General features: G+C 44.2%; 1 protein-coding gene across 1 annotated transcript in view; it reads left to right on the forward strand.

Annotated features, from left to right (window-relative positions):
* The first annotated feature begins 8,293 nt into the window (after positions 1-8,293).
* Positions 8,294-13,275, forward strand: part of CLNK (cytokine dependent hematopoietic cell linker) — a 208,003-nt gene continuing 203,021 nt past the window's right edge. Inside the window, exon 1 of the mRNA XM_053217569.1 lies at positions 8,294-9,292. Coding sequence (XP_053073544.1) covers positions 9,290-9,292 — 3 coding nt within the window. The 5' untranslated portion in view covers positions 8,294-9,289. The remainder of the gene's footprint in view (positions 9,293-13,275) is intronic.

A 13,275-nucleotide genomic window follows, 5' to 3' on the forward strand; every position in this document is an offset into this window, starting at 1 on the left:
TTGGTCTTGTATCCATTCAAGCTTACGGTGAGAGAGGGAGAGAGAGGGAGGCAAACCATAAGCACGAGCCACACACGTCCTACCATGGTAATTAGGAAACAGGCAATCTGGTGAATTCGCACGTAAAAGATGCCAACTTTTTCTTTTGTCTCCTAAAAACATTCGTTAGAATTATATTTCAAGGCTAGATTTATCAGAAAAGAATTATATTTTATGCCTAGATTTATCAGAAAATTATTTTAATTTTGCCTTTGTTCCTGGGAGACTTTGTCTGAGGAGTTAGAAATCTGAATGGATGGCAGAAGTGGACAGGTGAGGACAGAAGCAGGACTAAGGACCCGGAGGCAAGAACGTGCTTCACTCTGCCTGGCTCAGCCAGCTCCCCTCAGTTTTATGCTCCCTTTGCATTCTTGTAATAAGGGGGAGTTGAGCATAGAAGCACTTTCCTTCATTAACAATGTGCCAGAAATGGGAGAAAAAAATCCTAAGTCTTATCCCACGTGTTGTCCTCAGGACAATGTCTTCAGATTATAGCGAAACCCAAAGGAATCAACGATTTTTGTTCAATCTCTGCTTCTTGTTTTACGCAGTTTCAGTGTATTTTCCCCCAGACTACTTCTGCTTTTGTTCCCCAGGGACCTTATTCCATTTTCAATTTTAACACCATTCTTGTTTTCAGAATCACTCGTGCAGCACGCAGAAATAGAAATGTAGGCTACCTGAGTCAACCCGAAAAAGTACCTACCCAGGACTTCCCCATCCATAAGTGACCCCTGAGACCCTGCAACACTGCACACATCTCGCCTGTGGCCCTGCCACGTGTCACAGCCACCAGCTCATGGATCCGCCCCCACGAGCCCCTTAAGAAAAAGAAGCCTGACCTTTGCGTCACTGCGTCCATAGGCCTCCAGACCGTGTCTGGCCCACAGCAGACGCTTCGAAAGTGTTTTCCAAATGAGTGTGCAAGGGAACTTTCTTTTGCGACGCTGAAAAGAAAGTCTTTACCTTTTCTGAGTCCCCAAACAGCTTTACAATCATAACCGCTTTGGCACGGTGTTTCCAAGGATTTCTTCTGACATTTCTTCTGGGAAATAATTTTACCAAAAGTCAACAGAGTTATTGAGCACCTGCTGTGTGAAAGAGTCTGCCATATGTCACGGGGCACACAAGGAATAGAGCTTTCGAACTAACTGGGGACACGATTTGTTCAGGTGCTAAAAATAAAGGCCAGCGTTGACCAAGTGCTTACTCTGTGCCGGGCATGGTGTTTGATAAATGTCACTCGTTTGATCCTTGCAGCAAAGTCATGAGGTGGACAGTGGCACTGTCCTCTGCCACAGGCAAGGGGATGACACACAGGTGGGCTTACCAGCTTGCACAAGGTCACCCAACTCATCAGTGGCTGACCCAGTATTCATTCCCAGGCAATCTGAATGCCAGACAGATTCACTTGACTGAATGCACGCCCACGCACCCAAGGCCACAGATGACCACTAACAGGGACATATTTTTTTTTATTCCTCTAGTGATTTAGGGAGGCAGATGAATACTACAGGCTGAGATATCTATTGAAGGACTCGAAGAGAGGGTAGATTTGAGTTGGCTGCATAAACCTGAGCCAAATCGGAAGACCAAGGCAGAGAACCCTACGCAAGGGGGAAGTATGGGTAACACTAGGGGGGCAGGTGGGTGTTCCAGCCATTCTGAGGTGATGGTTGGTACAGTCAGTGAAGATCAAATAAGATGAAGTCCATGTCCCTGGACCTTACAGAATAAATACATTCGAAAAAAATAAGACTTACCCAGTCATGAAATGTGCTTTGAAAAAAAAAAACAGTTTAAGGCGACCAAAAGGGACAAAGGAGGTGTTGCTTTTTTATATAGTGCATGAGGGAAACGGTGTCTCTGAGAAGGTGACGTTTCACCAGACACCCAAAGGAAGAAGAGGGGGGTCACATGGAAAACTGACGATGAGGCGTCTCCAGGAAGAAGGAAAAGGAAATCCAAAGGCCCTAATGCAGAGTATTCCTACTGAGTTTGAAGAAATTCAGGAAGCCAGTATGGTTCAAGTGAACTGGGTGAAGAGGTGGGAGGTGAGACCCAACAGGCAGCTGGGGCCAGGTTCTAGAGAGTCTGTAGACCGTTGCAAAGACTTTGGCTCCTCTCCTGCTCTAGACTTGCAGTGGCTTTCTGTCGGACTCACAGGGCAACATAGAGGTCTTTTGTTTGATAGAGACCACCTTGGCTGAATGTTCCAGGGCCAGAGAGTAAGTGAGCAGGTACCCAGGAATGTTGGAGGCGAAGTCTTCTTAACATAAATGCTTATGTAGAGGAGCACTGAGAATTGAAGCCGGAGAAAGTATAGTAGGGGTGGTCTGGGTTACCATGGTGACAAATTTGGGCTTTGACCCTATGGCAATCAAAGGGTTGGAGGAAGACACCATACCAAGTACATGATACAATGCTCATATTCCCCATCTCAAATATCTTCCTCTTCTATGTATAACATGTGCAGTGGCGATTTTCAGATTTTTCTTAAAGTACATTCGACCAGGTGAGATACAGGAAATGAAAGAAACTCCAAACTAGCAAGAATATAGCCATCACTGACCCTGGGGTAGGTAAGATGCATTCCAGATGATTTTATTTTAATGATAGCAGACATCTTCTGAGAATTTCCTATATGTTAGGCATTTCCAGGCATTTCTCTGATGTATGTTTTCCTGTATTAGCTCACTGAATCTTTATAAGAACATAAGCAATGAAGAGTGCCTTGATTCCACAGATGTGGAAACAGAGACCAGGAAAGGGTATATAACTTAGCCATGGTCACACAGTTAAGCAAGTTGAAGTCTGGGAGCATTTTCATTCATATTTATAGTCCTTTTTTAATATCACCATACACTAGTATGAATATTTACAGCCAAGTTACTTAACCCAGGGTTTATGAACATTCCCAGCAATTCCTAAGAAATTGTTCATAATAGATGAACTAATGTATTATCTGTAACATATAAACTGAAAACCTATGTATAGAGGTTAGGAGAAAAAGTGGATGCATTGACACACAGGAGGAGACATAGAAAAATGTGGAACTTGAATTCCTTCATCTGGTCTTAGTGATATTGGATAATAATAATAATAATAATAAAATTGAGTTTTTATGGTCAGACTAAAATTTTGAAATATATAGTTTCCTTTATAAGATCCTTATAAACATCCAAATAATTACTCCGAAAGAAATATGTTGAGGATTTGGTCTTCATTCTTCTTTACTTTCCAAGGGCTAAAAATGACTCGTCCAGGGTCTCACAATTGGTGAGCCTTAAGCTGTACTAACCACAGATACTCCCCTTCCATCCTGGGATTTTTTTTTTAAGTTTATTTATTTATTTTGAGAGAGACAGAGACACTGCGAGTGGGGGAGGGGCAGAGAGAGAGAGAGAGAGAGAGAGAGAGAGAGAGAGAGAGAATTCCAAGCAGGCTCCACACTGTCAGTGCAGAGCCCGATGTGGGACTTGAATGCATGAAATTGCCAGATCATCACCTGAACCAAAACCAAGAGTCGGACATTTAACTGACTGAGCCACCCAGCTGCCCCCATCCTGGGATTTTTTTAATTACCCAGCTGTGAGTTCCAGATCTTATCACCAGTGTAATTACCAATACGAGGAAGGGTCAGATTGTCCATATTTACTCTCTATCGAAACCCCACATTTCTCTCCTGAAGAAAACATGACTTCCTTCTGCCTCTGGGTGTTGTGTTCCACTTTGCAGGCTGGGGATTTTTCCTATCAAATGCACCCACCCCAAATTTCTCCATAGAAGTCAGACATAAGAATGATGAGTTTCTCACAGTAATGATGCTGCAAATAAACCAGAAACATGGTGTCGGAGAACTTCCTCTTGACAACCTCTTTATCCATCAGTCCGATTTCATTTAGCAAAAGAGGCATCAAGGCAAGGGGCAACCTCTTCTTCCAGCCCTCCGGTGACTCATCTTCCTCCCCCTGTTTGTATAGTGGATGGTCTCCTACCAACTGAGCACTCAGTACCAGGCCTATCAAATACCATTGGCAAAAAAAAACCCCAATCTGTTTTCTTACAGTCCTTCAAAGGGAAATGAAATCAGTTGTAGGGGACATAGCAAAATCAGGTGCCAATTAAATTCAACTACAACAAAAAATTGGTTGAGCTTCTACTTTTTCAGGCAAGTAGAGAAGGAAAGCAGCTCGTTCAATATAAATAAGAGAAACGGACCCTTAGAATTTCCCAAAGAACTGAATGGGAAGATCATGAAGGATAAAAGTGATGAGAACACTGGTTTTACATCCCTGTGTGACCTCCTCTTAGCTCTATTATCCACCTGTGTGCCGACCTGCCTGTAAATCCCACTGTCCACCGTCCTGTCCACATCCATGCCTCATCTACCATCGATGTCTGTCTATAAACTAAGTATGTAGGTAGTTATCCATCCATTTTTAAACTTTCTTCAGTTTATTTTCTTAAGTTTATTTATTTAATTTGAGAGAGAAAGAGAGGGCACAAATGGGGAAGGACAGACAGACTCCCAAGCAGGCTCCGCACCATCAGCGCAGAGCTTCATGTGGGGTCAAACCCACAAACTGTGAGATCATAACCTGAGCCGAGGTCAAGAGTCAGATGCTTAACCAACTGAGCCACCCAGGTGCCCCTAGACTTTCTTCATTTTATAGGGATACATGGCGATCGTGGCATAGACAGTGCTTCTATTGTATTAATAGAGACATCGTAGTCAATAAAGACCTGCCCTTAGTCAGCCTGTCGTGTCCATGGAGAGAGACTGACAAGTAATTATGGCAATTCTGTAGGAGAAACACTGAGGAAAGGGTTAGCATGTGTTCTGTGGGGACCCAGAGGGGTGAGACCTAGGTTGACTCAGTGGATGACCAGGCATCGAACAGTCAAGGAAGCGAGGAGAGACAGCATGCCGAGAACAGAATGCACCAAGATGTGAAGACATAAGACAGAAGTCAGAACCTGGTCAATCAGGAAAGATAAGTGCAGGACGAAGTCAAATCTTTGGTTCCACTTTGAAGTTGTTTTTCAACAAAAGTCATGAATGTTATTGGAGCCCTGCTCAGAACACCTGTAATCCAAATATAAATACTGCAGTGTGTATTAATTCACCTTCCCAGAATGCTATCAGTACTGACGTCACGTAAAACTTTCCAATGGTCAACACAGACTTGGGTGTATTGTCAGTTTATATTATAAACATGAGTGCTGAGGTGTCATTTGACACTATCTGGGAAACAAGTCACTGTTCCCAGGAAGGTGTGGGGGGAAGAAAAGGAGGAAAGATAAAAGGGAGAAAGTCATTCCAGCACCAGATGCATGCATTCTGGATCACCACTTGGAGAGTTTGCTTCTCCATTGAATATGTTGCTCTCCCAGGTGAAAACCACAGAGAATTTCACTTATCGCCCAAGTAGGATTAAGAATCTGGCTTCCACACTGACGCACGGATCTAACACTCTCTCCTCTTTGGATTCGGTCTTTTAAACACAGCCTATTAAAAGTTGCTTTAATTGGCATTTTGTTAGAAAGTTAATGCAAACGTACCAAAAATAGCTTGTGAGAGAAGCAGATAAGAACACAAAAGAAAAATACACTCTAATTGCACAATTTCTTTGCTTTCATTCAAGCTTCTTTTCAAAGGCAGTTTTAAAAATAGTGGCTCAATAACTTAGCCTTCGGCAGTCTTGTGTCTCAGTGGCTTCCATTATTCCTGGAGGGACCTCGTTCCCTTCTGTTCCTATTCTTCTGCTTATGTATTGTTGGTTAGAAGGCTTTCTTATTCATCCAACCAATACTATTGACGATGCATTGCAGAACTCCCCTTGCTACACAAAATCTCAGTTTGTTTGATTCCTTTCTGTTTACCCCTTTTCCAAGAAACTACATTTTCACATGTGTCCTCTGAGAACTGCTCATAAATTCTATGTCAGGGAGGTTTCACAGACTCATATTTTTTTCACAAAGGCAGAGTCATCTTGCCTATCTTGTGCCAGGTAACAAAGGCCAAATGTACACATAGTCCTCACCTCCAAAAAGTTCATTGTCTGGTGGGCAAGACAGATGAGCAAGAAATGACAGTAAAATTCAGTATGTGAAGTGTTAAAGAGCTAGAAAGAGACAAAGAGAAAGACAAAGGAACACAGCCCAGGAGAAGGGCAAAAGGAAGTTTTCAGTTGCCACTACCCAAGACATGGAAGGTCTTCAATGCCATGAAATGATATTAATCCTATGGGTTAGTGGACTTGTCCAAAGCCTCTCTGATATTTCCTTTGTTTATATACTCTTCAGGGGCATATTCTCTTTGCATAATAATTATCTATTTACTTTTTGTCTTGAAGCCACAAAGGAGTCATTGAATATTTAAATTAAAATCGACCTAAATTGGCTATTACCTCTTTCTGTGGCTGGATTTTTCTCCCCGTTCCACCTCGCATTCTTCTGCTTACGTGTACCTTGCTCCTGCACAAGCCCATGCACCTGCTCGCCTCTCTCTGGAGCAAGTGCACCAAGTATGACTCAGAGAGCAAAGTGGCCATCACGCACCGTGATCGATCTTGTGGCCATCGTGGTGACCATCGTGCCTGTGGAGCACTCAGCAAAGATGTTCAGTGTGTAGTATATACATTTCACCAACACTCGTAAGAAAACCTCATAACAACTCCATATAGTTGGGATCATTCTGTTTTGCACATAAGGAAGGAGGTGTTCAGGGAGTCAACACTTGACCAAGGCCATTCAGCTGGGCAGTACCTGAGCCTTTCTATAAAAGCTGAGTCTTGAAAAAAAAATTTAAAAAAAAAACAAAAAAAGGGGCGCCTGCGTGGCGCAGTCGGTTAAGCGGCTGACTTCAGCCAGGTCACGATCTCGCGGTCCGTGAGTTCGAGCCCCGTGTCGGGCTCCAGGCTGATGGCTCAGAGCCTGGAGCCTGTTTCCGATTCTGTGTCTCCCTCTCTCTCTGCCCCTCCCCCGTTCATGCTCTGTCTCACTCTGTCCCAAAAATAAATAAACGTTGAAAAAAAAAATTAAAAAAAAAAAAAAGAGTTGAATCATAGGCTGAGAATGTGGGACGGACTCTAGGTTAATCAAAACTGGAACAGAGTTCCAGCTCACAAGATTGGTGTGTCTAAGAGTGGTTCTGGAACGGCTTAAATCCCTCCTTCCTGATTCAACTCTAAGAGTCCAGGCTGGGGGATCGAGGGTAGGAAGCAAGTAGGACTCACAAGACAACTCTGAGTTCCCACCCTGCAGCTAGGAGGACTAGGTTGCCCCATCTCTGCTCACCAGGCTCTACACTAATCTCATGTGACATGTCAGGGCTATTTAACCTCTCATGGAGGACCAGCTTTGTTCAAGATTCTATAAAGACAAAGGGCCTTGCGGGGATTGAAAGCCAGGCCTCTGAAGGGGTATAGCCTATGCCCCTCTGCTCAGCCAAAGCTGCAGGCAACACATTAGCCGAAAGTTCTGAGTATCTGGTCAGCTTTGTTCTGCCCCAGTTCTAGAAATAGACTATCCTTGTCATCCCCAAGACCAACTCCCCACATGATGCAGTACTGGTCCCAGGCCCTAGTCTTTTTTTCTCCCCCCCGAACTCCAAGATTGATACCTGGATTGCTACCCTTACCCCTGGGCCCAAGGCTCTATGAATTACCCTTTACTTTCAATATCCCCAACTTTTCAGAGACTGAATCCCAAACTCTCTCTTCCATGACTTCTTTTTCTATTCTCTGATAGAAGATTCTGCTAAAGCCAAACATGACGCTTGAGCTCGGCCCCTTGATGTGAAACCTAGTTGATGTTACTGCCTTACCACCTACTAAATTCTAAGCACTCCCTGGCCTCATGTGCATGTTATTCTGTCTTTCTCTCAAGCTTTGTTTTCTTATCTTACACACTTTGACCCTGTTGCTAAGTATAAGACAGGACCAGGAACTGACACCCCACAACCTGCATGATAAAGTCTCAACCTCTTCATACACTGAGTGTATGGTGACGTGAACCCCAGCAGCCTCTCCAGCCTCCTTGCTTACCATCTTCTGCTACACCTGTGATGTCCCAGGACCACCAAACGGCATGCGCTCCCCTGGGTATACCACTCTGTACACCCCACTCCCTATTTACATTTCTTGAGATGATCTTCCCCCTATTTGGCAAACTCTTATTCAAATCTAGAGTTTACACCACCTCCCTGAAGAAAGTGAAATCTGCTGTCCCTTGAGAGGGAGAATGGGTGCATTTCTACGATCCACTGATAGCTGGTACAGTCTCTGCTCCTTTCATGAATTTCTATCATTCCATTCACCTGTCTGCAGAGTTCCATCCAATGGATACATTGGTAGAAACCTGAATGGAAATCCATTTGACTACTTAGCTAATTTATTCCAGGGCTATAAAATGACAGCCCTGGGGGCCGTCATGGTTGTCAGCCATTCTTAATAGATCACGGTACTCTTTCCTACAGAGCCTGCCCGGGCTCAAAATGCTTTGTAGAGTACTGCTCTGGGCAACCATCACCGATCAATATGAAATGGAAGATGAAACTGTGTTCATCAAAAGATTCCAGGAGAACAATAAGTAAGCAAACATCCTGGGAGAAGATATTTGAAATGTACCATACCAAATGTTCAGCATCCAGATTGCATAGCATGCTTACAAAGAAAGAAAGAAAAGGCACATTTGCTATCTTCACTCTAGGAAGGAAGATTTCTGGTTGGGGTGGTGGGTGAAGTGGGGGAGACTTGAGTTCCCTAAGCTTAGCATTTATGAACATAGAAAGAAAGAAAGAAAGAAAGAAAGAAAGAAAGAAAGAAAGAAAGAGCACCACGGAAACCCACAACTGTTTGATGTCAACAGCAGGTGTGGGCCAGGCTTGTTGGCCCCACCTCAGTTCTGTTCACCTGCTTGGTCCCAGAGCCAGCAGGCTTCAGTCTCCTGCTGGCAACTTTGTATGCTTGTGAGTAGCTAGCAAGGACTTCAACTTGATTTGCTTCTTCTCGACCACTGCACCTGTCAAACAGACCAAGATATTTACAGATCAAGATCTTTACAAGGGAGCCAGAAAGGGATGCACTTTCTGAACAAACACAGACACAAAACGCTTTGACAGTGAAGGGCCTTTGATGGTTCTGTCTGTTATGGCAGCTGGGATTTGGCCATAATCTAGAAGACGCGTGGTGAATGCAGTTCCAAATCATATAACCATATTCTGTGCTAAACGGTCGTGCTTTCAATGGTGAGTCCATTACATTTTTCTCTTATTAAGCTTCCTTCAACTGTGAAAAGGACAAAATTGTCAACAGATCAGTCTCCTTACAAGGGGACCTGAATAAAGAGGGGAAGACTGGGCTGAGGGACGTCACGATTCCCTCACCTGATGGTATACTGTTGTTGCTGTTGCTATAATGTTCTGAGAGCTGATAAGTGTTGGCTCGAAGCCCAAATGGTGGAGCTGTAAGATTATCAGTAGATCTATAGCATTGAGGGTAGCAAAATGGTCAGACTTTGGTGTCAGGTGGGTTCAGGTTGTGCAAGACCTGGGATTAGGGGTAAATTTCTTCATTCTTCTGATCTGTAGCTAACTAATTTACAAAACCAGGTGAAGGATGTATCTTCGTGACATTGTCGCAGAGGGGAAATGAGATCCCACTGTAGTGTCAGCACCCGGTAGGTGCTTATTGGGTCTGTCTCCTTTCCTTATTAGTGCTCCTAAAAGAAAGCAAAAGAATATGCCGATCTCATGGGCCGGTGGCAAAGCCATAGACTAACTTTAAAAATGCACTTTAGGGGAGCCTGGGTGGCTCAGTTGATTAGGCATCTGACTCTTGATTTCGGCTCAGGTCACGATCTCATAGTTTGTGGGTTTGAGCCCCACCTCAGGCTCTGTGCAGACCATGCGGAGCTACTTGGGATTCTCTTCCCCTCTCTTTGCCCTTCCCCCACTCGTTCTCTCTCTCCCTCTCCCTCTCTCTCTCTCTCCAAATAAATAAATAAACTTTTAAAAATGCGCTTTAGGAGCGCCTGGGTGGCTCAGTCAGTTGAGTGTCCAGCTTCGCCTCAGGTCACGATCTCACGGTTGGTGAGTTCGAGCCCCGCATCAGGCTCTGTGCTGACAGCTCAGAGCTTGGAGCCTGCTTCTGATTCTGTGTCTCCCTCCCTCTCTGCCCCTCCCCTGTTCGCGCTTTGTCTCTCAAAAATAAATAAACATTTTTTAAAAATGCACTTTAAGGAAGTAAGCTTCGGTGACGTGCATCCGGAACCAGCTATTTAGAACGGTGCTGATGTACGGTGGGCATGCAAGAAGGTCAGCTCTCTGGGGCCACAGAGACCTCACTGTTCATTCTCTGCTGATCTCTAGCACTTAGCTCTACAGCAACACAAAGCAAAAATTCTCTGAAAAATGATAAAAGCACTTCTGGATAAAATATAATAGGCAGTCGGTAAACAGCTCCTCTAATCATGACCCCCTGGCAAGAGAACTTGGAAGACATGGTGTCTGGCCCATAGCAGATGCTTGGTATGAATAAGTAAAGTAATGGGACTTTCAAAAACACATAGATGCAAGTCAGGACAGGTAGCAGATAAAAATAGTAATCATACGTTCATATTCACTGATGTGCTCAGCACTTTGATACACTCATTTCCTTAACACCTACTCTGGAAAAAAAAAAATGGGGAGTATTCTAATTCCCATTTTATAGATGAGAAAACTGAGGCCCGGAGAGGTTCCCTAGCCTACCCGGTATCACATAATTAATACGTAACGAAGCAGGAATTTGTCTCCAAAGCCATCCTTCTGAAGGCTAACCCCAGCCAGGTCTGATGGGGTCTGATTCTGAGTGGACACTGAAGGGGAGAAGGGGCGCTGTTGTCGGGAGTGACCAGGGAGGCAGTGGCCTGAAGGGTATGGTGCTGGGGGGGACGCGGGGAGGAGGACTGTGGAACAGAGTGGATGGGCAGACACAGGGGCTGTGCTAGCTTCAGGGTCCCTGCTCCTGCCGTGAAGGGGGTGAGAGCCGATGGCAGCAGAGTCACCCCCAGATAGCAGCTGTGGAGTCAGGAGGGTGTGGCTAAAGCGTAGAGGGCAGAGGGGGCCAGAGAAGACAATGTCATAGCGATGGCCACAGAGAGAAAGGACATCTCTGGCAGATGATCCCCCCCCTCCTATTTGAGACTCTTCGTCAGCTTTCCTAATCTGGGGTTCTGCTCTCTGAGAGCTCTTGCACAAGGAATTTCCTAAAATGAAATGTTGCAACGTTTACTTTCCTATTCACTCAAGGCCGAGGAGAGATTGGCATAAATAACTCACGCTACCCTTTTTAGGATCGTGTTGGCAAAAATATATTAGCAGATATAATTGTCTGACACTTGGAGGAAGTGATGTTTCAAAAATAGGAACTCATGAAGAGCGAGAGAGAGAGAGAGAGAGAGAAAACACCTGACTCACTTTGCTTCCTGTGGCTATTTATTTTAAAGCCAAACCTTTCTTTTTTTTCCTGGCCTCAAGTTTTGCCGGCATATTTCTCTATCTTATAACGCTCCAGATAGCGCTTGAGAACCTCTTCTATCTGTCCTCGAGGACTTCAGGCTCTTTCGTGATCACCAAATTTCAGAGTTGAGAAGGGCGGTCCCCTTCCAGAGCCTGAATCATCTCCCAGTGTGTTTACCCAACTTCAACCCAAACCACTCAGCGACAAGGGGAAACCTTCGTCCACAAGAGGCCTTTCCCAAAGACTGTCTGATCATTTGCCTCTGCTTTAATACACCTACGGGGGGTTCCCTTGTTATTCGGAAGAGGAACAAAAAGCCTCAGACATCTTGCCAAGGTCCCTCTCTTCACAGGGACTCTGCATATACTACAGCTACCTCTGTGCAGCCCCCATGCCCGGTGAAACCCACCCTGTTGGTGCGCTGCTGGGTACAGCTTGTGTGGGCTCACAGGGCTGGCCGGTAAAGTGGCAAGAATGTTTTCCGCTGGTTGTTGAACAGAGCTTTTATTTTAAGATGAAGGATGTCATAATAAAACACAGGCAATAAACACTCAAAGGGTATCATTTTCTGACGATTTTCCTACATTGCTCTACTGTCTCCGCGCTTTGTTTGCCAAGTTTATTGAGATATCATTGACATATAACATTGTGTAAGTTCAAGGTGTACAACAGCTGGTTTGATGCATTTATATATTGTGAAATTGTTCCCACTGAAGTGGGAATCTCCATCATATCATATAATTACCACTTCTTTCCTGTGGTAAGAACATTTAAGATCTACTCTCTTAGCAACTTTCAGTGTGTGTACAGAGAGAGAAACTTATATATATATATGTATATATATATATATATATATATATATTCACGTATTATGAAAAACTTTATATATATATATATTATACATATTCAGATATATATCCACAGTATTATTAATCAGCTATAATCACCATGCTGTACGTAATATCTACTGAACTTACTCATCGTATAACTGGAATACTGTACCCTTGGACCAACATTTCCTCATTTCTTCCACCCCACCCCCAGCCCCTGGCAACCACCATTCGATTCTTTTTTATATTCCACCTTAGACAGAGGTGCTATCCCCTAGCCTCTCTGCTCATAAGGTCACTTCTGGGTGGTAGAAATGATGAGTGGTCACTGCGCTCGCCTTTCCAACTCCACGTTCAGCCAAGCCACACTGACGCCTGGATTCAGACACAGAGAGAACATATACACCATGGAAATTGGCATATGCTTCACATCAGGACTTATTCCCTTTCTTTCTTGCAAAGTCTTCTTCTCGTTTTGTAATTACACATGAACAGTAAACGGCACTGTTAAATATATAGAATGTACACTCTAGGAGAACAGAACTCTTGCTGGGTTTTGCACACTAGCATGATGCTCCTGGCAACAAAATGATGCCAAACTCATAAGTTCTTCATAAACAGGGGCGCCTGTGTGTCTCCGTCGGTTGAGCGTCCGACTTCGTCTCAAGTCATGATCTTGCAGTCCGTGGGTTCAGGCCCCGTGTCGGGCTCTGGACTGACAACAAAGAAGCTGGAGTCTGCTTCGGATTCTGTGTCTCCCTCTCTCTCTGCTCCTCCCCTGCTCATGCTCTCTCTCTCTCTCTCTCTCTCTCTCTCAGAAATAAATAAACATTTTAAATTTTAAAAAACAAAGTTCTTGATCAATAACTGTAGGGTAATAACAAACTCAAAATACTACA

Source organism: Acinonyx jubatus, chromosome B1 (assembly GCF_027475565.1).
Source record: "Acinonyx jubatus isolate Ajub_Pintada_27869175 chromosome B1, VMU_Ajub_asm_v1.0, whole genome shotgun sequence".
Lineage (NCBI taxonomy): Eukaryota > Metazoa > Chordata > Mammalia > Carnivora > Felidae > Acinonyx > Acinonyx jubatus.